Genomic DNA, 27884 nt, shown 5'->3' on the forward strand with positions numbered 1-27884 from the left:
GGTCATGGCTCCACCTAAAATTCCGTCCCTTGAAATAGCAAGGTATTTTTGAAGTGGTTTAGGGCTGCACTTGTATTCGGATTTCCTTCTCCTAGCAGCGTTAGGAGCAAAGGAGAGGATTTCTTGTCCTCTGATGCTGCAGTTCAGAGTTATGTCTGGCTTGCTTGAGGGCTGTATTGCAATTACTCTGGTGAGCCGTAGCGACATGATTGGCAGCGATGCTCATCCAGGAGGAGAACAGATTTGACGGATTATGCAACGGCGGTTAACGACGAGAATAAGCAGGCTGCCGCCGCGATGCCTTAGCTCCTCTCGGCGCCACGCTTTTCCGGAGAGGGTGTTTCTGGCTCCCCAAGGGGCAGGAGCCCTGGCTCGGGAGCGGCGGCCCCGCGTTCCCGCTGCGCTCCCGCTCGGGGCCGGCTCCGCGCGCGCAGGAGGGACCCGGGGCCGCCGCCGGACCGCGCGCGGAGCCGGCGCGCGCCAGCCGCGCAGCCCGCCCATTGGTCAGCGCCCAGCCGCGCGGCCCGCCCATTGGCCAGGCGCGCCGTCAGTCCCGCCCCGCGGCGGGGAGCGGTGCGGCGCGCGCCCCGCAACGGGAGCGATCCTGGAGGCGGCGGCGGCGGCCGGCGGAGGAGGCGGGGGCGGCCCGGAGCAGCGCGGGCACCGCAGCCCTGCAGCGCCCGGCATCCCGCGTCCTCCCCGGCACCCGAAACAGCCGCACAGCATCGCCGTCCGGCGCGCTGCTTCTCGCAAGGTAATATTCTCTCCTTCGCTTGCCCACCGCTATGCCCATCTGCTCGGTTCCCCGCAGTGGCTCTGTCGCAATCGAGTGGATTACAAAATAAAACCACTAACTCAAACCTGCAGGAAGGGATCTGTTCGGTCGTCATTAGCATCTCGTCTTCTCTCTGGCTGCTTATTTATAAATAGCTTCTGTGGGATCACGAGAGCCAGGATCTCTTAGTTTCTCCTGCGGTCCGAAGAAAGTCCGTAGATTTCCTCCCTCCCCCATTCTTGACAGCGCTATTAAAGTCAATTTAACTGGATTACTTCCCCCCGCCCCAAAATGACTCTTAAAACTATCCTCGTTTTCTTGTAGCCTGATGTGCGGTTAGGTGCAGTGAAGCGGGGAGTGCAGACTGTTGTAATTGTGTAGCATTTGGTGTGTGCGAATACCGACGGGCACTCGGGAGGGCAGAAGAGTGGGAAACACGTGATTAATATTTACAGCGTTCAATCTGTTACTCTGTGTTGTGAAGCTTGTAGGGGTCACCATTGCAGATGAGGCTGATGAACTGTTAGCCTGAATTAGAATGCATTTGTATGTGACATTTACTAATGTCTTTTACATGTAGGAAAAAGTACTGACACTCTGGAGAAGCCCTTCTCTTGATGCTTTGCACAGTCTCCTTTCTTCAGCTGCAATATTAAAGCACATCATGATACAAGAGACAGAGAGTTGGTCTGGGAACTGTATATATTTAGTCCTTCCGGCTGTCCCACAGTCTTGTCTTGTGATACTTGTTTTCTCAAGTGTGTAGCAGGAATCATGATGAGTTCTTTTCTTGTAGCTTCACAGAAAATCAACCAATTTTTTAAAATTGAAGAGAAATTACAGAGGAAGGAATTTTGAATACATGCCTGATTTAGGTTGTTTTTTTTTTTTTTTTTTGCATCCATCCTTTGAATCATTCATGATGGCTTAATGATCATTTTACTTGTAGAAATAAATTGTGCGGATGTTACCATTAAACTATTAGGTACACATTTAAAGATATTCTACAGTGTATCAGTAGTATTCCTGTGAAGTTGAGGTAAGTCACTTCTACATAATGTGAAACTTTCAGGTAGCTTGGACTGTGCTTGCTGCTGAATTGGCTTATTCTGGTAAGTTTCAGCAGGAGCAGTTCAGCAACTTTGGGTTAAATGGAGAGTAAAAGAAGAACTGCTTTTTTTGTGTTACTATGAAAAATGAAACTGTCAACACATAACATCATTATCTTAATCTGAAGGACTGTAGACAGAAAGTTGCAGTTTGATATTAAACATGAGCAATGGAAGTAAGTTTTCACTTCAGTTGAACCTACCTCACTAAAAGTCAAGTGGCATAGACATGCATGTTCCTATCTGGTTGTTTGATGGATGTATGAGTAAGGGGTACAGCTACATGGGCATGGGTGACTTAATCATACAGTAAGTAGTAAATAATAGGACAATGTTTCTGTAATATTTTATATGTTGAGAAGATAATATTGAACTGGATGCATGGGAAAAAGATTATGATCTTTGTAGAGAATTTCTTACATAGGTATTTCCAAGAAATTGGAACTTTTCCTTTCAATTTCTGTTTTCAGATTTTCATATCTGTAAACTGAAAGCTATAGGCAAATACCAAGTATAAAATTGGGAAATGGCTGGGTTTCACAATAAATGCCAAGGTACTGAATGTCAATTTTATAGTGACATTTGTCCGGATATAAAAAGGTGGTGAAGAGATAGTTCTGCCTGGAATATGAAGAACTACTTGGGAGGGGATGGTGACTGAGGGTTTTGTAGTTTTGGTGTTTTGTTGGGGGTTTTGGGTTTGTTTGTTGTTATTTTTTTGTTGTTGTTGTTGTGTTTGTTTGGTTCATTTTTAATGTTTACCTTGGGCCTTCCCATTATTATTTAACAGGGTCATCCTTTCTGAAGCTTTGATTTTTCTTTAACTTGCACACATAAAATGTTTGAAAATGGAGCCTAAAGTCAAAAGCAGTCTTAGCAATCAAATCCAAATAATCCTTTCAGACAGTGGTCAAGAGTAGGAAAAAAAAAGCAAAAACAATCACAGAGGTCTTTATTAAGGCTTGAGGGTTGGATGGTGTTTTGCTCCCACAGTATAGTACAGTATTTAAAAGCTGAATGAGTTCTAGTCTTAAAAAAATCTGACTTTTCTAGGTGCCTTTGTGTTGCTGTTTCCAAAAATTATTTTGCATCCCTTTCTCCACCCACTCTTCCTAGAATTAAGTCTGTCAGCTTTTAATTTTTTCTTTACCTATCTTGGCATGAAATAACTTCCTCTTTTAGCTTGGATCTCATATGACTTTAAAAGATATATAATCTGAATGTATATTCCATTAGGTTTTAGGTATCAGGAGGAGTATCAAACAGCAGGGAACTGGCCATCATAGGGTAATCAAATAGATATAACTCAATGGAATCTGCATCTTAACCAGGTGTAAATTGTTTCTACTGTTTCAGCATGTTTTATATATTTATACATTATTCCTTGATGACAGCTCCTCTTCTTTTTAGTTAATAGTCACATCACTGCTATAGTTTTTAGTTGTGACTATTAATGTTTATTTCCCCATACTTAGAGATAGTAGGAGGCTGCAATAATGTTTTAATGACAAAGCTCAAGTTCGTATTTGATTTTTTTTTTTTATTTTAAGTCTGGTTTTATGTCTAATGGCCAGAGTAGTTCAAACCTCCTTTGTGACAGTGGAGCCTACAGAGCTAAGATCTGCCTGTAACAGGAAACCCAAGGGAAGGACTATTTGCCATGATGATTTATTCTAATGCAATTTCATCCCATCTTTCCAGATTAATATTTGTGACTTTTCTTGCCTGTTAGCATTGCCAGACTAGAGATACAGTATGTATAGCTGTTTAGCTAGAGGCAGTATATAATGGGCAGCATGTATATCTCAGCACTTCTGGCTGAGAAGCTGGAAAGAAAGCACACAAAATGCTATGCATGAGTTTGTATCCCAGTCACTGTCTCCTAGTCAGGCAGGTACCACGATTTCTTCTCTTTCCATGGAAGACTGAACCTCCAGATGTTACTTTGGACATTCAGCTTAAGTCTGGTTTTCCAGAGCATAATGGAGGGCTGATTCTCTCCACAAGACCATATACGTTTTGTTGAGTTGGGCCCTTAGAAAATTACAATAGACTTTTAAATTCTTACTATTGAATTGCTTCTGTTCTCCATTTAAAGAGTCATCAGGTCTCATAGATTGATTTAAATGGCACTACTGAAATCTTGAAATAAAATGAGCATTCCTTAGGTCAAGATTTAAGTCAGCATTTTTCTCGGTCATTCTCTTGATCCTGTGGCATTTTAAGCTTATTATATTGAAATACTGTGTTCTTCATGTTTTAATCTTATTGCTTCTTTTCCCGATGAGGGTTGTATTGTTGCTTAAGTTAGAACTTCCATGGGGGATTTATGTAACCTGTTTAATCTTAAACTAATTTGAGCTTTATAATTATTTTTTATTGGTAAAAATACATTTTCTGTTGACAGGCTTGCTGAATTTAATAAAAATTCTGTGTTCAATCTTCCATGATAGGCACCAGACCAAGAAAATGACAATGACATATAAACAATTTAGCATTTTCAAGACTTTAATGTTAATGATATGCACTTGGGACTGACAAACAGACTAAATATATATCTAAAATCCAGTGTTTACTTCTTTAACAGGCCTTTTGAAAACCTATAATCTCTCCTACCAATTAGGTTTGTATTTTTTTGTTAGTTGTAGTCTTATGTTGAAATTATTTACCTATGTATGAGATGCTGCTAGCAAAAAGTTGGAATGAAGAAAACACAAGTGGTCACAGTTCTTGGATCAAATATTTTCTTCTTTGAAGCAATAATATTATCATCCCAAGTCATTACATCCCATTCTCATACAGCCAAGGTTTTCAAAACTTGAATTATTATTAGAATTTTTGGAACAACCCAACTTTCCTTAAGGCTAAAGTAATTTCAAGACCACTAAAATTTTTGAAACGAGAAAATTACTTAGTTTATTCTCAACCGTTGCATTTTTTTAAAATATGCATAATTAAAATTATAATAATTAATTAATAATAATTAAATAATTTAAAATGGATTTGTTAACTTGTCAAATACATTATTTTAGAAAATTGTTCTTGATTCTTAAGAACTTAATGTGGGACAGAGTCTTTGACCTTTAATTACAGAAAGATATATTCAAAAACTGCTGTATTTTGTGAAGGAGTCATTCTATAAGTATAAAATGTTATTATGGGAGAGATTTTAATTGTTGTTATTATTCTTTAAATTCAATTTCTGTCTTGTTTTCACCATTGAAGCTTCCTTATGATTTGCACCTCCTTTTGTGATAAGTCCATACTTTTTGCAGCTGTATTTTCTTCCCTTGCTGGTAAAGTAGCTCAAACATTTGCTGCAATGTAGCCTTTTAGTTTCTTTCTTTGCTTCCCTAAATACCACATTGGGTTAAAAGTTCAGAATATATGGCCAGATACATCTCTGAAAGTGATCTCTGATCTGAAAGGCTACATACTAAATGCCTCATTTAAATATCACCATGACACTAACAATCATGGACATTCAATAATTAAATAAAAAATATGCACTTCCTTGGTTTGGGAAAATTAAAGATGTTAATAATACAAAACAGAACAAAATGCAGCTCTTGATCAAGAGTTGGCTACTTGAACAAGCAAAATTAAAGCTTTTTGACAAAGATTATCAGGAAAACGATCCTTTTGTTTAGAAAATACTTACTTAATTCATATTGTTTTCCTGTAGAAATATCCTATACTTGCTGCCAGGAGTGAAAACAAGTTACTGTGTATCCTGTAGAACTTACCCATTGATAAAGTATTGAGAAAAAATGTTGTATTGTAAGGAATATTATCTATCTAGGTTAAAACTGTAAAAAAGTCATGTGTGCAGTTTATGACCCAAGTCTGACATATACAAATATGATATTGTAAGTTTGCATCTTTTTGTTCACTGTAAATGCAACTTTTTTCATCTTACTGTTCCTGATAATACATTATTTTTGTGCTGAAATATGTAAAGATTATATTTCAGACAATGTGAATAGTTTGTCTGTGGTTCTGATCTAGTATGGCTTTTTGTTTATTTGTTTCTTTGTTGCTTGACAGTCAGCTGACTATTAATAAGTGCAGCTTTTCATTAAGACATCTATAACCTGAGGCAAGGGATCTCTTCCTCTTGCCTCTAATTACTTTTAACATCACTATATGAGTTCAGCTGAATATTAGCCACTATCCCCTGTAAATATATCAAGGAGTAGTTTTCTATTTTAAGTTGTAAGATTTCATTGTGAAGGTTCATCTTAGGTACAAAGGATATAGGGGAGGTGTTAGGGATGTTGTGGGGGAGAGTTATTTTTCTGAATGAGGTATATAAATTATTAAATTGATGGAAAATTAGTAAAGCACAGTATACCATGTGATTGTTGCTGAGGAATAAACCCTGTCTTTATTTTAAAATAGATAAAATAATTGTAACATTTATTTTAATTTACAGATTAGGCAAAATACTTTTCACAGACTTTTCTGAACTATAAGAGACCCACAATGATCATTAACTCCAACTCTTATGTGGATGGCACATAAGGGATAGAACCCACAACTTTGTCATTATTAACACCATGCTCTAACCAACTGAGCTAATTACAGTTTTCTAACCATCAAAGAGAGTTTGGGGTAATGTCTGTTTGCTTGTTTATAAGCATCTTTTGATTCCCTTTGAATCATAAGTTTGGGCTTCAATGTATGGAGAGAGTATGAGGAATGTTTTTAGTGGTACTTACCTTTCAGTTTGCCTCTTCAGCAGTCAGAAAACTGTTCTAGAAAAAAATAACTGGAAGCAAGATGATTGACTCATCTGTTTTCTTGGTTCTTTCCATGCAAATGCCTAAGAGCAAGGTGGAGAGTGTAAAAACCTGACTGAAGTGCAGAAGGAATTTGTTTGTTTAAATGCTGTACTTCTTGAAATAGTCAGTTTCAAACACGCTGTTACTGTGTTATTTCTTTGGGATATGTGTACAGGTTGTCTTTGCTCATTCTGTACTTTAATGTCTGCTGGTTTGCTACTTAATGTATTTCCTACATTAAAGACTTTTTATATTTGTAATATCCATTGCAGACTTTTTTATTAGCAACCTCTTAAACAGTCAGATGGGTGAGTTTGTGATGGAAATCTCCTTTGGTAACTAATTCTTGCAAATTAGTCACCTTTGACAAACAGATTTTGGACATTTTTGTGGTGTGATTGACTCTAACAACAGTTTAATGACGACAAGTTTTGTGACCACTTTTTTTTTATTTTTTAACTTGCTGGTGCAGCTCTGCCAGAAAAAGATAGATATTGCTTTGTAAAACTGAAGTAGGCTGCAGAGGAATGAGAACTTTCAGACTTTCATGTCAGACTCCTTTCATGAACATTTTTTAGAGATCTGATGGTGCAAATAATACATGTATTATTTTATATTTGACTAGTCAAACATAATATACTTTATTTTTTGTCTGTAAATGGTGCGTATTAGTTCTAAACCCCAAAGTATCATTGCTTTTTTTTTCCATCTTGTGTACACTTAGAAGATAAAAGGCATATTTGTAGCAATGTCAAAGAAGACAGTGATCTACAAAGGACCAGAAAAAGTGTGGGACTCTTTGTCTACTGAGAATGTATTTTTTCCTAGTGAGGCATCATCATATTATTCAGTCCAGCCAGAAACTTTTAAATCCCGTTTTAATTAAGTTTACATGCCTTGTATAAATTATCTTTTTGCTAAATTATGGTATTTGGTTTCAGGAAGTTTAGATCTTCTCATCTTTGGATCACAAGGATGATGTATTCAGAGATCTGGGTTTCAGATTTTTTTTTTCATTTACTCTGTCCTGGATTTGCTGGTTCTTGGTGTTGGATTAGATTGAACAGAGCAATGCAACCAAATGTTGCATTTATGGTTAAAAGTTGGTTTGGGTATACAAAGCTCTGCATTATGGATTAATTTAATGACTTTCCACACTATAATTTGAGTTATTTCTCTGTTTCATCCGAATTCATTGGCAAGACTCTTATATGCCTTAATAGTTCCCTTGTGCTGTTGGATGAGATCTGAAATTTAATAAAGCAGCTTCCTGTCCGGCATAGACTCTGTTTTGTATTCCTTAATACTCTCTTTCTGGTGTAAATCAGTACTTGTGAGGTTAAGAAGAGCAGTATTTTAAACCACTATTGTAAACAATATGCAGTGTAGTTCAAACTATTATACAAATAATTAAATACTCTAAATTTGGTTGGTATGTTTTTGTGCGATGTTTGGTTTGGGGTTTTTTTGTTGGTTTTGCCACAATCCAATAAACACAATGTAGACTTAGAGTTGGAGAGCCCTTTATAGAATTCTTTTATTTATGTCAAAACTGCTGGAAGGAGCTGTAATATTTTGTTTTCATGAAGATATTATAACCTTTATCTTTCTAATGGCAATATTTGTAGGTCAAATGAAAATTTGAAAGAACCTCAGAGAAACTTGAGAGTTTAGGTAAGAGAAGAAAACAATACTTTTTGTCTCTATTTGTCTCTATCAAAGCAGTTGTGCTCAGTAAACAGATATAATGGTAATTTCATTTCATTGTCTTTGAGCTTGTGATATGAAACCTTGGTCTGTTCACATTTTCACTACCTTTCCTCTACCTTACTTTTTCTGTTGTGATGTGTTAATTAGCTGCATAGCTCAGAAAGTTAGTCATTGTATGCTCAGAAATAGGTTGTCACCTACTAACAATCAGATATTAGGGAGAGCTGGGAAAGTAAGGAATGTCAATTCTGGCTTACTTATGTATCAGAGAAAGGAGAAAGACCATCTGTCAAGCTGAGAAGTGTATGCTGTGTCCTGCTAGAGAAATGGAACTGTAGGAATGGAGTCCTGGAGTCCCCATGGAGTTATTAAGGGCACGTTTTGAACAGCATAATGAATGGATGTGTTGGCATTAGACTTTGAAGACTACTGTGACATTTTTTGTTGTTAAACTGAAAGAAAATCCATTAGTAGAGCAGGTTTGCTTCTCAGTTGCCTATTTAACAATTTCATCTGTTCTTTCCAGTTATTAGCTTTCTCTAAGTAGATCTTTTTCTTGAAGCAGTATTAAGAAAATTCCATAAAAAAAAGTTCAATAAATTCATTTATAAGTGACAAATAGCTTTTCATTTTAATAATTTTTGCAATGTGATTCAAGAAGAGCTGTAGGTCTCATTTCAGTAATGCAATGATTCAGAACTCAGATTAGATTGGAGGAGCTGCTTGTTTTTTGGGAGGGGCATAGCTCAGCAGATCTATGCAGTGGAGACAAGAGCTAGCTAGTTCTCTTATTGGCACATATCATCTTTTGTCACAAAAGTCCCCCAAACCAAAACAATGCATGTATCAAGTGTAATATTCTCTACAGAATAGGGCTGACTTGAACCTGGTTCAAGTCATAATATCATAGATGTCATTTGAGAATACTAAATTTAATCATAATGTCTATATCTATAGCTACTGGGTCTATAGTTTCCATGGTACTGTTTCCTGAGGGGTGTTAACTACTGCTTGATTGAAAAATGAGCAGGCTTAAGAAAGCTCTTAATATTTCTGTGTGAAGAACCACTCTTGACTGCATCTGCTGGTGGCACACACACCCTATGACTGCACAACCACTCTGTGCTAGAGAGCAGCAGGCGTGCACAGCTGGAGACAAGGAAGACTGGTGAGGCAGGAGGTGAGGTAATCCTCAGCCTTGACTGTGTCTCAAACTCCAGATTCACACAAAGAGTTAAATAGGAAACAGAAGGAATGCTTTTCTCAGAATTTCTCACAGGTCTATGAAACAAGCCAGTCTTCAACAAAAATAGTGACTAAAGGTTTTGCACCTTTCCTACCACTTCTTATACTTGAAGAGTATTCTGAATCATGCCATTCAACTGCTAACTGCTGGTGAACAGAATTAAGAGGCTCATATGGCTCTAATGGAACACTGTTCTTACTCCTTAAGATATCTCCTCTGTCTTTAATGATTATGTATACATTTTAAGAATTTTACTGGCATGAAGAATGCTAAATGGAAATGGTAAATGGAAAGTTTGAAAGTGTTTAAATAACATTATAAACAGATGCAATTAAAACACTGGAATAAATGACTGCTTGTTGATGAAATGTTTTGGGTAAATGCTGCTTAATTCTTGCAGTTTGGCTTCACTAATTACTTATAATAAGTTATGAGCATAGTCATAAAATGATATTGAACTCTGCATAATAAAAACTGATACAAAATTTGTATATTTTTGGATCTCAACAAGGCTTTCAATACTGTGTGCCACAATATCCTTCTGGACAAAATGTCCAGCACAGAGCTGGATAAACACAGCATGTGATGGGTGAGCAACTGGTGCACGGGCCACTTGCAAAGGGTTATAGTGAAGGGGGTGACATCAGACTGGTGGCATGTCACTAGTGGGGTTTCACAGAGCTCCATTCTCAGCTATGTGCTCTTAAATGTCTTCATTGACAACTTGGATGCAGGGCTTGAAGGAATACTAAGTAAGTTTGCTGATGACACTAAATTGGGAGAAGTGGTTGACTCACTCAGAGGCAGAGGCCTGCAGGGAGACCTTGACAAGTCAGAGGGCTGTGCACTCACCAACCACATGAAATTCAACAATGGAAGGTGCTGGATTCTGCACCTGGGATGGGCAACCATGGATGTAGGGACAGACTGGGGAATGAGAGGCTGGGAAGCAGTGACACAGGGGCTTCTGGTTGATGGCAAGTTGAACATGAGCCAGCAGTGCCCTGGCAGCCAGGAGGGCCGAGTGTGTCCTGGGGTTCATCAGGCACAGCATCACAGCCGGGCAAGGGAGGGGATTGTCCTGCTCTGCTCTGAGCTGGGGCAGCCTCACCTCAGTGCTGGGGGCAGTTCTGAGAGCCACAGTATGAAAAAGATACAAAGTGCTAGAGAGCATCCAAGGGAGGGCTACAAAGATGGGGAAGGGTCTAGAGAGGAAGCCTGAAGGGGAACAGCTGAGGTCACTCATTTTATTCCACTTGGAGGAGACACCTCATTGCAGTCTTCAACATCCTCGTGAGTGGTAGCAGAGGGCCAGGTACCAATCTCTTCACTATCATGAACACTGTCAGGACTTGAAGCAATGGCATGAATCTGAGTCAGGGGAGATCTAGGTTGTATATCAGGAAGAGGTTTTTCCACCCAGAGGGTGGTTGGACAGCGGAACAGGCTCCCCAGGGCAGTGGTCACAGCCCCAAGCCTGACAGAGTTCAAGAAGTGTTTGGACAATGCTCTCAAGAGCATGGTGTGACTCTTGGGGTGTCCTGTGCAGGGCCAGGAACTGAACTTTGATCATCTTGATGGGCCCTTTACAAATCCGCTTATTCTATGAAATATGTTACATAGTAATATGAGAGCTTCCTTTTAAATACTATTGCCTAAATTTGATTTTTCTAAAATTATGAAAAATTCTATTGTATTTATTCTTTTTCAGTTGAAAACTGAAATTCCTGCATTTTTCAATGTAGGAGCAAGTGCTCTCCAGCTTTTTGTGCTTCTGGGCTTTAGGTCTTTCCCTGATGCTTATGCATTTCTTAATGACTTCAGACTTCTCCACTTTAATTGTGGCAGCAGAATTCCTTCTGGATAAAAAACAATTTAGTTCTCAAAGGGAGCAAACAAACTTCCATTATGTATACAAAGAATGTAAATATACCCAATCTATGGGAAGAAAATATCTGATTAAAAGAAAAGGAAATAAAGAAGTGCAATAAATCTGGCTATAAAAGTACAATTATGCTATTGCATGTCAATTCAAAATGGATTTGTATAGTACCTGTATGTTAGCCAAGTAAACAGAACCTATTTTTTTTTTTTTGTTATTCCAAGTTTTCTTCATGTCTTGGCAGTTCCACAAAATAGTACAAGTAGAAAATATTCAGATTTTTTTTGTTTTCTAAATGTTTTCTTGGTAAATAAAGCAGTGATACCTAATTATATTGTGATGGTGTTATGCTGGTTGTGCTGAGTAAAAAGGCAACAGGCATGCTTGAATGGTTCTTTTTACTAAATGTTCAACAGTAAATTAACTTTTAACAGAGAGAGGGCAAGAGATTCCACCATTCAAAAGTGAAGCCTCTTTGAAATGGGTGTTTTAGTGACCATCTTGTGACCTGATGGAACAGCATTGACTGAGAACCCTGGAGTCAGAGGGGTGATGTATGAGAGAGAAAGATTATGACTCCAACTATGAGTGCTAGCAGTGTCATTCTTTTTGTGTCAGATTCTCAAGGTAAAAGATTTGTATCAGACAATGCTGAGAGTAGATTGGGCTTCTGCAGGCTTGTTATTTGTCATATTAAATTTGCCATAATCAAGTTTGACAGGCTTCTCTTTATTTTTTCCAGCAGACAATATTATTGTTGAAGATTAGTCAGATGCCTTCTGTCCATTCCCTGCCTCACATGCTATGTCATGCAAGCTTTGGAACACTTAGAACATAATTTAAATGAATGACTAATTTGGCAAGCATAATGGAAGGCACACATACCATCCTTCAATTGCACAAACCCATTATGGAGCTTTGTTACATCAGCTTCTATAATCCAGAGGGGAAAGTCACAGGATTTACTTACAAGAGCTCTGGAACTCTGGATGGAACCAGTAAGAGTTTCTGTGGCTGCTGTCAAGTAAGGGAGCAGTTGGACATGGACCTGAGAGAATGGCCATGTAAAGACTGTGGAGTTATTATTTTCAAGCAAACTACCACAAAGGACCTTCTCAATGAAATGTACAAGCTAGCTGCTGAAAAGGAAAAACTGTTATCCAGTGTGTTGAGATCTCACCACAATTTGGATCATCAGGAGGAAAAGCAACAGCATGTTTCCAGAGTCCCGAAACTTAAAGCTGATAATTACTCCAGTCTTACACATCAGCAGGAGTTATTGCTGGATTCTACAAAGAGGGACAGTCTTACACATCAGCAGGAGTTATTGCTGGATTCTACAAAGAGGGACAATTTGAATCACAAAAAAATGATGAAATACAGAAGGAAAGAGAGCTTTGAGGAGATCAGACATCGGAAAGAGGGAAAAAAGATACAAGAACATCTCTTTTTACTGAGCACACAAGACATGCAACAGAAAAGTAAGAAGATAGTCTCTACAAAACTTTCTGTCAGGAGTCATCCCAGCTCCTTTTCTCCCTCCACCTGGCTAACAGTAAAAGGTAAGGATAATTTACCAGTAGACAATAGAGTACAACCAGAAAAGTGGACAGAAGAGGGGTATTTTCTTAAGAGCAACAAAGCTGTGAAATCAGATGTTGACTTACCAAGTTCTAGCTCAAAAGACATCAATGATGGTGCAGTTGAACCAGTGGATAATGGAGAATGCATTCCTGAAGTTAGCAAGGTACAAGAGAGGACTACTTTGGTGAATTTATCTCAGTACAGCCTGTCTAACAAACTCGAAACACTAAGTAAATCTGCAGCTGCTAAAATCTTGAAAAGTAGCAAGTATGCTGAGCCAGTATGCAAGGAGAAACCGGGAATCACAGTGCTTGCTGAAGTCCAGGATTTAGATGCTTGTATTAAAAGAGTTACCAACCCCCCTGCAGAGTCTTTACCTGATTCTCACAGAGATAATGAAGCCATTTCTCCTGTTCTCACAGCAGCACATAATGAGTTTATATCAAGAACTGATGTATACTCTGTAGATGAAGCTGCTGGAAACTCTAATAACAGTGTGCTGGAGGAGAAGGAGGAAGATAGCTCTGGTTTGCAGTACAAAGCAGAGAGAGTGCACATTACTGATGAGTCATGCAACCTTGTGGGAGCTGTTAATAAAGCTCTTCTGAAAGTTATCCGGAGCGACAGTTTAGATGAAGCTGCAGAATGGAAGAGACTGCAACAAATTACGAGAGTAGACAGAAGCCTGCCAGGCTCACTGTATGAGAAAAGGACCACACCATCCCAGGGAAACAGCAAGCATTTATTTTTGAACCTGCCTATAAATGAAAGTCCTGATATTCCTCAGACAAGTAATAATCTTAAACTGGAAGAGAAAAGGCTGCATTCACCCCCATTAGCAGCAGTGAGTAATGTTTTTAGTAATTCATATCCGCTATCTAGCACACACAAACAAATGTCTCCTATTCCCTCTCCGTTATCCTCGAGGCTGCCTAGCCCCCAGCTGCATCACCGCATCCTCCCGCTGCCGGCGCAGGACTCCGAGGATCAACCCATCTTCAGCGACTATGGACATGGGAGACACAGTGCTCTAAACTTCTCTTTCAGCGATTTGGAGCCACAGTTTTATCGGAAGTTTTCTGATCCTGGAGAGTTGGGATTTGCCACCAGACAACGAGGCCTACATCAGAATGCAGCTGCAGGACATTTTGAAAAGTGTGCTGTGCAAGAAAAATTAACTACTCAGACACAGCAGAGTTTCTGTCCAGGTCAGTACTATTTCATACATTTTTAAACTAATAGAATCAACGAAGCATCAAAGTCTTGGAATGTTTTCTGGGTTTTTTTTGTTTGTTTTTTTTTTACTAGCTATTAATAATAAATATTACATTAAACAAAAAATTACTTTTCACTACTTATGGATTGGGTGGAAAGTTGTTGAAGTTTTTAAACAAAAGTTACAGCTATAAAAGGTTTCAAGATACATTTTTATGTGTGTTTATTTTCAGTCCCATTGTTACTGAATGACCTCTTAGCCAAAGTTAAAGAAAAATCTTTCTGTATAAAATTAAAAATGCTCACATACTTATTTTGTTGCTTTTCCTGTGCTGTGTTCTAGTCTTTCAAAATGTTGCAGCAACATTTATTCTCCATAATGCTCTTTTTTCTTGTTTAGCTTAACTGATATAATCCAAACAGCTAATTTACAGTGCCTTAAGTATAGGACTGGTGCTTTGACCGTTTAGCTATAAGAGGTTGATGTAAATTCTGTAAGAAAAGGCTTATTTTAAAATAATTGTATGCAGGAGTCATGTTACAATGTATTTGAGTACAGTGCAATGGTTTATAAAGATACACTGTGTAAAAATGCATAATTATATGACATCCTGAATAGCTATTTTTGTTAACTAGAACAACATCTATACCCTTCATTTTTAACTTAAGAAACAGGAAGGCTGGAGGACCACTTGGCAGTGGTCTAAATATGGCTCAGACTGATCCTTCTGTCTAACAAGGGGGCTGGCAGTGCAAAGTGACATGAAAGGGAGATTCCAGAAGCAGAGGTGTCTGGGGATGTGAAACCCTCAATTTAGGCAGAGGGTGTTGAATACTGCCTATGAGGTTTGCATTTATGCCTGCTACTTCTAGAAGTTGTGTTAATTCCACTCAAGACTAAATTAAATTTAAGGTGTTTGGTGAGTTGACAAGGCTGAAAAGATGGATGCTATGCTCCTCTCTCATTCCTTTCTTGGTTCTTGTTGTGCTGTGCTGTCCTACCCCTCTCATTACATCTTGTACTAATCATACCTTTTGGTGAGCTGTTTAGCTTACAAAACCAGCAATTTCACCTCTTTATAAGGCTGAAGTAGCACAGAAATCTTTTTCTCTCTGTTTTACATTAGTATTTTTTAAATTAATGTGTCATTTAGAATTGTTGGATGTGGAACTGTACCTATTGTGCTGTACTCCTGTACTGTCTGCCTGGGATAGGGTTAATTTTCTCTAGAGTGGCTTGTATGGGGCAGTGTTTTGGGTTTGTGATGAAAACAGTCTCGATAACACAGGGATGTTCTAGCTTGTGCTGAGCAGTGTTTGCACAGCATCAATCCCTTCTCTGTTTCTCATTCTGCATCCCCCCAGTGAATAGGCCAGGGGCTGCACAATAGGCTGGGACAGATGACCCAGACTAACTAAAGAGAAATTCCCTGCCACATAACGTCATGCTCAGGAATAAAAGCACAAAAAGGGGGCTTTAGAGAGGTTAGCCATCTTTTGCTTGGGACCTGGCAGGGCATCAGTCTACCCATGGGAGGCGGTGAGTGATTGCTGTGGCATCACTTGTTTCATTTTTTCTTCTGTCTTTTTCCACTATCTTTCAGTTATTAAATAATTTTTTTGTTTGTTATCTTGACCCCCAGTTGTTGGGGTTTTCCCATACCTCTTCCCCCATACCACTTGGGAGGGGAAGGGAGGAGGGAGGGAATGAGTCTGTGTGGTGCTTATTTTCCCGCTGGGCTTAACCCACAAGAAACAAAACAACACACATACATACCAATGGCATCTGTTGGCTGAAAATCCTGGCTATTAAGCAGAAACATCTTTATGAAGAGAAGAAAAGCAGACAAGCCTAATTTATTTCTTGCTTACAGTTACCTGTCAACATTAAAACATACAGAAAATACCACAAGTTTTTTTGTTGTTGTTGTTGTTTTGTATTGTTTTCATTTCAACTATGATTGCATTATTACTGGTGTGTTAGAAAAATCTGTGACTTTAAGGAAAAATTTCCTATTTTGCTGGCATATATAATACTGTAGATATGTCTCTGGTATCTGGTATAATATGACTTTCCACTTCCATCTGGAATATTCATATTGACAGAGCATTTGGAATATCACTCTTCTGTAAACATACATGAATAACAACATACTGACTATAGTTCAGTGAGACAAATGATGCATCTTCAAATTTAGTTAATGTAAATTATATAAAGATTTACAGTTATAAACTTGGACTCTGATATGATTCTTATCAGATTCTACTCGTGTGAAGAGCAGAGTTCAAGAATATTTTTCAGATTTGTCTTCAATAGGGTGTTATTGTGAAATGTTTTCTTTCAATTCCAGTCTGTTATTAGATCATGTAAGTATCTAGAGTGATTCTAAGAATTATTGAGTATTTTGGTCAACTTTTTAATCAGTCAGGTTGATTGAATGATTTGCTCCATGGCAAAAAATGATGGCCTTTTGAATATCTTTTCAAAGTTCTATTGCTGTCACAGTATGCACTACTTCTTTCTGAAAAGCTTTTGGAGCCTTTTGTTACCCATGTAACTTTGTAGTTGGAAAATTTCATTAATTAGTTTAATACTCTAATAACAATAAACTAATTTATTAGTTTAAATTACAAATTGGACTCATCATAAAGCTCTACACATACTTTTAATTCTCTTTTCTTATAGTTTGTAAACTTGATTCTTCACAGTCTTTCTCAATAATTGGAAAATAATTCCTTTAGTGAAAAGGCAAAGAACTAAAGCAAAGTGCCTAACTTCTGTACTTCCACTTTTTCTCAAATTCAGTTTCTTTATAGATATATAGATACATATATGGCACGTATATCATAGGTTCATTGCACAAAGTTGTATTAGTAGTTAATTTGAAGGTACAGTTTACTGGATCTTCTTGTTGAAGTGCAACTATTGGCCATGGGAGTAGGTCACAGCTTTCATCTCAGTAAGTTAATAGTTAACTGGGAATAATTTATAGTTCAACAATAATTATTTAGCAATTTCCTCTGTAGATGTTACTGGGAATCAAAATTCCTGCATCAGCATGCAGTAGTTCTATTTGAATTATCAAATCTCTAAGAAAAAGCTTTAGAAGAACAGGGCTTTCAAATGATAAACTGCTCAGTTATAGGCAGCAAAAGCAGTAAAATTTCTCATAGATGACATTTATTAAACCCTCAGAAACATTCTTCCTGCATTTCTGTGTGAAATTCTTTCTACTGTAGTATGAAGTATATCATGCTTTTGTAGTCTTGGAAAAGCCTTTGAAAATATATTCAGTGTATCTGGATATCAGATATATTGTCTCAGGGAAAGATTTTCTGAAACCTTTTAGTTCCTGTCACTGCTTCTCTCTCAAGTTGTTCAGTGGTAGAAAAAACTAGGGAGAACATTTTCATAGCTATTGTATTCATTTAGTACTGAATGATACCAATATGCCATTTTACTAAATATTGCCTGTAAGAGGAAGAAAATTAGGGATATTTTTAGCAGTTATTGAAGTGAATTTGATTCAGAGCAGGAAATTTAAAAATAGAAATCACTGGTTATGAAATAGCTTCCAGGACAGTGACTAGTGATGGTGCTTTGAGTCAGGATGAGACTGACAAGGGTCATTCACCACACTTTTTGTTATATCTTTTACCCCTAGTGTGGAAAAAAAGGAATAAAAATCTGCCAAGGGGCAATGGTGAAAGCAAGAAAGGGAACAAATGAGAAAGATGATGTTTCCCTATCCCTAGCCAATGAATAATGCTCCTTTCTTGGTATCTAGTAGTTATGAAGGAAGAAGACACCCAGAAAACACAGAAATCCAAAGTTAGTAGGACTGTAGAGACCACACCAAACTTGGAATAGAACTGAATGATTAAGGTTTGTGTCAGGTAAAAAGCCTGAGACTGATGGGACTGAAAAGATAGGCCCATTCTCTACTTACTCTTCCTTCCTGCAAAAGCCTCCTCTCTTCACTTTTCCTCCCCTTCTCTGCAATAACTTTGGTGTTTTCCTTGCTTTTTGGTAATTTGAGTCAAATCACTAAGCAAGATGAAAACTTGAAAGCCAGCAAGAAGAGAGGTGAGCCTCTTTGGCTGGTTTAGTGAGCTGAACAGTTCTGTGAGCTGAACAGACAAAAACCACAGCTAGGATGAGGGAGGACATGCAAGTGTGGCAGAAAGGACAAGTGAGCAAGACCACCCCTCTTGCAGGGAATTATTTGATCCCCAAAAATCTAAGTTGCCTCCAAAAACTGGAAGACTGGCTGGGACTGGCTAAAACAGAAGTTGTTAGGAGTGGGAAGTGAGATGAATCAAGCTGTGATATTTTGAGTGGGTGCTATTAATGCTGAAAAAGGAAGAACAAGAGATGGAGGACAAGTGAGAAAGGGGAACTCCAAGACTGAGTAGAGAGTGTTACCTTGGCTATGATAAAGAACATTTATGGAGTATCCCAAAACAACTAGAATGAGGCTGATTGGAGGCAGGATAATTTTTATTTTTGTTTTGTTGGGAAACTCTGCAAAAGGAACTGTAACCATTAGAATGTACATTGTGAGTATAAGTCTATCTGATGGTTCATGAAGGGAATGTGCAGTATCATGAAATTTTGGAGATGGAGGGAAGAGAAGGGAGGAAGAAAAACGTGAGGTAGAGTTCTGGTTTTAAAGTCTTCAAAATTATAATGCTTATTGTGTTGTAGGGAAGGCATCTTATCTGATTGAAAAGGTTGGTGAATTTAAGTGTTTAAGATTATTTCTCAAATAATTTCTTTAACTGACTAGTTAAAGATGTTTACCCAAGCGTTCTTTGCAATATATTCTGGATGTAATTGTGGGTGCAGCTATCCCTGTCCCTGCTGATTATTAGACGGAGAACATTGGGATTGCTTGTTTCTGCCAACGAGAATTTTATGGCAGCAGTTCACTTTCCATTAGAAAGAACTGAAAACAAACATTCTGGTAGTTTTGTATGGTTGTCAAAAACTACGCACTGCCATTTGGAAACATGCCAGTTGCTAATGGCTGTCTCTGGCAGATCAATTTTGCAGTCTTAAAAGATGAAAGTACTTTAACCTATAAAAAACTATTTGTTATGTAGATAAATATTTGAATAAATATTATTACTAAATTTGTGTAAGATTGTATTTTAATCCTCAAAGATCTTGAAGGGAGTGAAAAGCACAAGATGATACTTTCAGTTAGATACTTCACTGTTTGGTGGCTGGAGGAACTGTTCATGTCTGTGCTCTAAGAGCTGCCCTACTCCTTACTCTCAACTGTCATTCATTTCTGTTTGCAGTGTAAACATAGCTTACTTTCATGTAAGAAGAACACACTGATTCTACAAATATAGCAGTTATACAGTTCTACACATCCGTTTAAATTTCCAGCATTAAAGTAGCAGGATGTGAGAAGCTTTAGTTTTGGCTTTGGTTGGATCATTAGCTACAAGATAATGAATCTATTGCAGTGCCAGTGCCAGACTTGTGATTGAAAAATGGCATACAGGCAGCATTCCACCCCAGATATGTAATGAAGGTAGCAAAAAAAATAAATATCAAGGCACTATTTGAATATTATTTTGTCTTTTCCTAACTTAACTCGCTCTTTAAGCTGGAAAGGGACAACTAGAGTCAGGTAAGAGAAATTCAATAACAAGACCTTATGATGTGTTCCTGAACCATGGTTTTGGAAAATTAGGTTTCATATAAACAAAACTCTGTTTGAAGGCTCTTATAACAGGAGACAGATTATATTATAGTGTTTTTGATGTTCTTTTTATAGGGAAGGGAAAGGTTTATAAATATCTTCTCTAATTGAAGTGGTTCAGAGAATTGCTAATTAGCATTTTAAAAGCACTATTGCATTCTGTCCACAGTAAGTATGCACTTCATGAAGCAAGTTTGCATATGGATCACATGGAAAGATGATGCATAGTTTCTCACAGCTAATTCACATGAAAGTAATACATATGAGTGTGTTGCTTCATAAAACCCGTCTCATTCAGAATAAATGTTCTTTGAAGATGCTATAAAGGAGTTAAGAATTAAGACACTGGTGTAAGAAAAGAATTAAAATAAAAAAGAAGAGAGAATTAATCATAGAATCTCGGAATCATTTAGGCTGAAAGGACCACTTGAGATCATCTAGTTCAACCCTCTGCTCAGGCAGGGTCACCTAGAGCAAGTTGCCTAGGTCTGTGTTGCAGGTTTTTTAATTTCTCCAAGAATGATGACTGAACAACCTGTCTATGCAACCTGTGTTAGTGCTTGGTCACTCTCACAATAAATTAATATTTTCTTTAGTTCAGGTGGAATTATGTAAATTTTCAATTTACCATCTCAGTGTCACTAATACCCATAACTTCTACTCTAAACTTATTTCTTTTAGCCCAATGTGTCTCCAACATCCTATGGGAATTTTGTTACCTACAGACTCAGCGTGGCTAAAACAGAGTTAATTATTTCTGAAGATCTTTCCAGCTGTTGGCTTTCTGAGTCATAGTGAGTAACACCACTGTCCTGACTGTCACTTAGGTCAATAAGATAGATATCCTCTTCGATAAGGATTTCTCTTGCTCTCTCTGGATACAATTGCAAGTTGTATCTAAAATTTTTCCTGTTAAATGTACTTGTTTCTAGATATGTAATCTTGCAAGGTTTGCTAACTGTATGTCCAACTAAAATTACAGTCACTACATAGCAGTTTAATGGATCTGTGTTTTCCTGTTATATTCAGTGCAGTTACTCACTGTACACAATATTGTGATTGCCTTCGAGGACATAATCCTGTGTTCTCTATTAATAGAATCTCATTACACATGGTAATGATAAAAGATCCTTAATACTTCATCCCAATGCAGCTAAAATCTTTTTGTACCAGTATAAAAAATAAGGCAATGCTGCACTGAAAGGTGGACTTATGGAAGTTTGAAATGAATGTGGGCAGGACTATAAGTTCAAGACAAGGTCTCTGAGTTAAAAAGACCCTCTGGAGACTGGCCTTGATAGATTCTGTGAACAAATAGCTCCTGTTTTAGTTGAATGACTTCCCAGCATGACACACTTAAGCAACAGTTATATTTTCTTCTCTCTTTGTAACATGTGACTCTTCAGTCAAAGGCGATCACTGAAGGGAAACCAAGTGAATTAAATTGGAATGGAAAACCAGAGACAGCTTAATGTTTTATGCAGGTCATAGATTAACAATTTTCTGTTTCATGGGGGGAGAAAAGGCCAAAACATTCCTTCTGGCTTACAGTTTGTGCACTCAGTTTAAGAAACTTGCTGTGAAATGGACTTCTTTTCTCATCAGTCTAAAAAGAATTTCTTGAAGTAAAATACTGGGATAATGTGGTGGTTGCCATTTCTTAAATTTGTATGTATTCTGTTGGCCACTTAAAACAAGCTGATAGAAATGGCTCAGCTGAAATTTTCTTGATGGATCAGGATGATTTATAAACTGAGATCAGATTCAGGTATTTATCTCTGTAAGTATGATTTAATAATTTAGGAATTTTTAAAATCCCTGGTAGTTACCCATTGGTATTTTGTCTCTGAAAAACTGACATAGCACCAAACTGAACTTGTAAAAATGGTGAAAAATTCTGCATACTTTGCATAAAAATATACTTTAAAATACTGAAAATTAATAAAGATGCAATTCATGAGTTTGTGGTGCCCCATATCAGTAAATAATTTTGAATAGTATTTCATGATTTAGATGTGATATAAATCTATAATAATATATTTAAATAATACCTGTAAGTAGTAAATATTATTTATGAGTCATAGCATTAAAATAGTGCACCTATTTAATGATTTATTTAAGTGTGTCAGGGTAATTTTCTTTGGGTTTAGATTATGAGTACCCTTGCATTTAGATTATGTTGACTTCTCAATTGCATTAGGTGTTTATGATTTTCTAGACCATATTCAAAGATCTCTTCAGGCTTGTCTGTTTTGTTGCTGGGATCAGCAAGGTAAAAATAGGACAGAAAAAATAGAGGTGAGATGTTGAGAACTGTTGGATGTGTTTTACATGAGAAATTTTAAAGGCTCTGGGAAATTCATCTTTTTACCAGAACAAAAGGTGAGGAAAGAAGAAAATATAAATAATTCAGTGTCCCCCACCTGAGTGAAAGTCTCTATATACTGCCATTTGTAATGTTCTGTATAATAAAGATTTCAATGCTTTGTAATTTTCTAGACTTTTTTCACATTTATATTTTGGAAGTGTTAAAATGGAAAAGTGCTATGTTTTTTTCTTGTAAGGTTTGCTTTTACAGTGAAGAGGCATATGGGACATTTTTGCATTTTGAATACAATGAGCCTCTCTAAAATTGTCCTAAGCAATCAACATTTCTTTGCTATCAGTATACATTTTAATGATTTTTGACTTGGATAGTTCAAAACTACCAAGATTAACAGTATAACTGATGAATGGCTTAGCTAACCTGTATTACCATGTTTGCTCCTACTTTTCTTGAATATGTCGGAAAGTTAAGAGGGAAAATGTGTTCTATAAAAATCTGACTTTATGGGAAAAGGTATTCTGAATTTGTACCCTGTAACAGTTTCACTCATTTCAGTATTTTTTTGTCTATCTCATGAGTAGAACTGTTTATTGATTGTTAGCCCTGCAAATCTGAACCTGTTAAATCAACAAAACCACCAAATATATATGAATAGAAAATAGTTCTTATTATGTGTACAAAATGAAGTAAATTGATTACTGTTCTCCAAGCTTCAGTGTTTCTATGACAGAAACATAAGTAAAACTAACAAAACTGTAGTACAGGAGAGTTGGATGAACAAAAAGTTATTACTTCTATGAGTGCATGAACTTATTTTTGAGTCATGGATTGTAGTAAATCTAAAACTGGTTGTTCCCATCCTTTTACCCCTAGCACTCCACATTTTTCAGCATCTAGGCTAATAGTCCTGCCAGCTGTAGGGCACACCCTCAGTCCCCAACCTGCTCCCAGCAGTTTTAATTGTCACTATTTGCAAAATACCAGGTGCCCTCTGTGACCTAAGATGTTAATCGTGCTTACCTCATACACATAATTTGTGTATGGGATCTGATTCATATTGACAGTGTACTTAGAACAAATAGCTTCATTTCCATGCCCAGAAAATCTGAAGACTACAGCTGCTAAGGCAGGCGCATTTAAAAGCTGCAGAATGTTCTTAAGCATATTGTGGTAAATTAGGAGCATTAGTCAGCATTAGTCAGTCAGCAGATCTTTGGAGCAATTATTCAAAAAATTGCTTCTTTTATTTCACACAGTACTGAAGTCAGTGGTTTTGTAGTCCCTCAGCTAACATTTTGTTCAGAAACTTGAGGTTGACATTTATTGTTGCAGAAGTGAAAGCTAAATCTTTGTTAAGTTTGTTGGAGGAAGTAAACTTTTGGAGGTGTTTTTTTCTGTGTTAATTTTATTTAAAACATATATGTATATCACCTGTAAAGCAGCTGGCATTGAGCCATTTCGTCTCACAATAACTAAAATTTAGAGGTTATCTTCTCTAAGTTTCTTCTAGAGTATATATTTTTGTCAGTAATGTTGTTATCAATATATTGTAAACTTGAGCATATGTTCAGAAATTTCTGATTTTTCAAAGTGAAATTTGTTTTAAGAAATTAAAGTATTCAAGCATGAAAAATATATTGAAAAAAGTTACTAAAATAAAAACTACTTAATTTTGGAATATATATTTTAAAACAAATTAATATTAAAATATAGTTATATATAATATGATGCAATATAATTTATATACAGTTACATGTTCCAATAGACATCACAGTTTAAATTTGAGCATGTATTTGATAGTTATACGAAGTCATGCCAGTCAGATTTTTTTCTTCTTTTTGAAAAATATCAGCTTTCATAGAAATAAAATTTAAAACAAGCAATTTTTTTTTCCAGAAGTAGCTGCCTCTGAAAATTATTTTCCAGGTTAATAATAAACTTCAACTAATATAACAAGAACAGAAGATGGCAATGCATCTTTTTGCATAGGCAAAATCTTGTACAAAATCTAAGTACTTACTTATCATGCTTTTGTACCTATATTTCCTTTCATGCTTCTTTCATGGGATGGACCTAATAATTTTTGTACTAGTTTGCTACAACAGGTTATTCTTTATATCTGACAGTGTATTACTATTACACATAAATATGGCAAATATCACTACATAAATTCCCAGGAATTGTTTACTTTTTTTTTCTTGTGACTAATTTGTATTCCACTTTTATACTTATTTATGCAAGTTATCCCTAGGCAAAAATGAAAAACACTTGTCATGCAAAGATGGGAAATAAAATGTTAGGACATACTTCTTCAGGTTTTCACTTTCTTCAAAAATCTCTGACCTTTTAGCCTTCAGGTTTCTACCTTGTCATCTTATGTTTAGTATGAATGGCAGTGTTGTATTTGAATGTTTTTCTTGTATCATGGGGAAAAAAATCCTAATTTTGTTGCTTAGTTTTTCAGTCTTAATCCACGTTGATAGTTTTCCTGCAGTCTGTGGATTAGTGAAAGAGGCCATACCTAATTAGTCCAAAGAGCCCTATTTCTCATCTCATCAGGCATTGAATATTTGTCAAGTCCTTTTCATCAAAGTGATTGGATAATATTTAAACTATTTCACCTTGCAACCAAAACAAAAAGTTTGTTTCCATTCTATTCAGAATCTGGTTTCTGGTATGAACTTTGAATTTAAAGGCTTTATTTGAAGGCTAGCAGAAAATAAGGTGTAGTTAAAAGCTATTTCAGATTTCAAGGGTGACACTTTGCAAGAGATCTCTCTTTTGTTATAGAGATACCTTTGAGATAGCTAAGTACAGTGAGAAGACTTTCTTTTGTAATCCCTCCAAAGTGATTTTTTTTTTTCAAAAACAGGCAGAAGTCTGGGGTTTTTTAAAGTAAATTAAATAAGTGAGAATTTTTCTCCTTAATCCTCCATGGTATTTCTAACCATACAAGTTTACTTTCTAGTCCTATTTTTTTCTCCTGACACTAATTGTGTTTCACTTACAGTAATGCAGATGCTTTGTATGAGAGGAGTCACACAGGGTGTGTTTGCATGGCATGTCTGGTCCACACTAGCCACCCACTGCTTTTCCAGTGTGGTCTGTGGGACTCACTGGATGGATATTCACACAGTTCAAAGGGAAGCCTGAGCAATCCTTGCAGAGCTGCAGTTGCTAAGATATGTCTGCACAGACTTCACACATCTGTCAACATCCCCATGGCATGGCTGGTGTCACACAGCTTCTCTTGCACCAGGGAGCTGCAGTCATTCCAGTCTTGTGGCACTCAGCAAGGACCTGAAGCTTTCCTGATGTGGGTTAGGTGTGACTACAGGCTCAAAGGGGATTCCAGGCTACAAGCAAGGCTGTGACATAGCCTGGGCTAGAGGCATTAATAATGTGCATGGTCAGTGAGACAGAGCATAAAAGGAGGTTCAATTAACTTTGTAAAGTAAGTTGCAGCTCTGTCATCAGAGGGTTGAATTCTCTTATGTGTAATTCATTGAAATTGATGTTAAATGTGCAAATGGAGATGACAGCTGGGTGTTCCAGCAGAACAAATGAAAGGTTTCTTGGAATTCAGGTCTGCTTTAGCAGCTTTGGCTGCTAAAAACAACATCTAATGACACTAATATTTAAATAGTCATGACTTTGAACAATCATGGAAATATTTCCACCCATCCTTCTGTATAGTAGCATGCTGCTTTGCTTTCTTACTCAGCAGTCATCCTAAAAACACTCCCACAACCCCTTCATCATGTCTCCTTCATTTCCATTACTTTTCTCCTTCATCTGACTTGCACTCTCCTATCTGCACCTTTTGAAACAAGCTCATATTTTCTTGTTCACACAAAATGATCTCTGCCACCCTCTTCAGTATGCTGGGCAATTACCTGTAAGACAATTTCACAAATGAAAGGAAGGAATGCTGGATGTTACTTCCTTTTTGCACAAGATCTTCAGAATGGATGCAAAACCGTGCAGAATGGAAAAAGCAGAGTTTTAAGTGCCCTAGGGGTGCCTGAGACATAGACACAGCTGGCAAAAATGACCTGGAATGATCCACACTTTTGTGGACTGGGGTAAATTAATTTTGGCATCTAACATTCATTTAGGCGACTGAGTTCAAATAATTGTATTGTAAATTATGTTTCAGCTTTTTATTACAGCAATTTTTGTTGACTTAATCTAGCCAAGCTATTAAAAAATGGATTTATTCCTTCAGAAAAAAGAATTATTTTTTAAAAATGCATTTAAATTTGGGTCTAGACTCTCATCGTACATTTTGGTGCTTGGTAGTCTTTGTTCATTGCTCTGAAAATTGAACTCTATTTAACTCTGTATGCTTTCTCCTGGGAACTACCTGTATTTCTGTATTACATTTCTACTTAAATATAATTCAGTCATTGTCTCTGTGTCAGTGCAGTAAGGCACTTAATTTGAGTTTTAACCATAAAACTTAACTGACTATGTTGGGATTTTCTGGAAACTGATTTTCTGGTTGTCAGTCCACAGATACACCATCCTTTTCTTTTTTTTAATCCTAGCATGGAAATTGATGAAGTGAAACTAATTGTACTTCTTGGTGACACAGGTATAGAGTTCAGGAGGACAAACCTTAGAGTCTTTGGCCAGTATGCAGAATTTCCATAACAGGTTTACTGTTACAGCACAACTATGAGCACAGAAATAAAAAGAAGTTATGCTTTTCATTTGGTTCCTTTGGCATCTACATGTTAAAGATGAAAGAAGTTTAAAACTGGAAGTATATTTTCATATGAATCAGAAATATGACCAATAGCATTTTGCTGTCCCATTCCTGTCGTGGTGTGCTTCAGGATGGCGTATGTTATCAGAGTGCCTTGAGAGAGAGAACCACCCTTTTCAAGAACAGCCCTGAAAGCAGGCTTAACTCAAGACAGGGAGCATATGCTTATGATTGATTTAAATAGGAATGCTTTTCCAGAACAAAATTATATGCTAGATGGCCAACACTTGCAAAGTTGTAATTTTATATTTAAAGTAAATGTAATAATACTGGCAGCCTTGAGGTTGTTGGATTGCAGTAGTGACTGGTATTTATAGCTGGTTCATTAGCAAGCCAGTGAAAAATTTCATGTGACAAAAATCCATTTGGCTAATGAGCCACCTTTTAATTAGGCTCTGAACTTGCAAAAGAATACAGCTTATTTTTTTCCTCAGTAGTGTAATATAACTGCATAAAACACTTGCAAAAGTGAATTGAATGACAAAAATATGTTCTAGTGGATTAAGCAGACCACTTGTTAGGTACTTAGACATCTAAGGCTTTGTTTTGACAGACCAAACTGAGGCCAATAAAAAGGGCTAAGTTACATAATGAAGAGTGTTTTCTTTTGTTTTGTAATAGAACACTTTGAGTTCAAGAAAGCCTTGATAAAGCTGAGATGCTTGTGACTTCTCCTTGTTGTTTATACAGTTATTTTGACACACAAGTGTTATTGAACATGCATGTAGTATCTTGCAGGCATTATGCAAACAGCCATACACTGAA

The 27884-nt window shown here is 37.0% G+C and overlaps 1 protein-coding gene across 3 annotated transcripts in view; it reads left to right on the forward strand.

Annotated features, from left to right (window-relative positions):
* The first annotated feature begins 615 nt into the window (after positions 1 to 615).
* The window catches only part of FMN1 (formin 1), a 170747-nt gene continuing 143478 nt past the window's right edge, over positions 616 to 27884 (forward strand). For 2 of the 3 annotated variants that reach the window (XM_079308080.1, XM_079308082.1), the window contains exons 1-3: positions 616 to 754; positions 12249 to 12771; positions 12820 to 14298. In XM_079308080.1, coding sequence (XP_079164206.1) covers positions 12354 to 12771; positions 12820 to 14298 — 1897 coding nt within the window. In that variant the 5' untranslated portion in view covers positions 616 to 754; positions 12249 to 12353. The remainder of the gene's footprint in view (positions 755 to 12248; positions 12772 to 12819; positions 14299 to 27884) is intronic. The other variant, XM_079308081.1, reaches the window with a different exon arrangement.

The sequence above is a fragment of the Erithacus rubecula genome, assembly GCF_903797595.1.
Source record: "Erithacus rubecula genome assembly, chromosome: 6".
NCBI classification, from domain to species: domain Eukaryota; kingdom Metazoa; phylum Chordata; class Aves; order Passeriformes; family Muscicapidae; genus Erithacus; species Erithacus rubecula.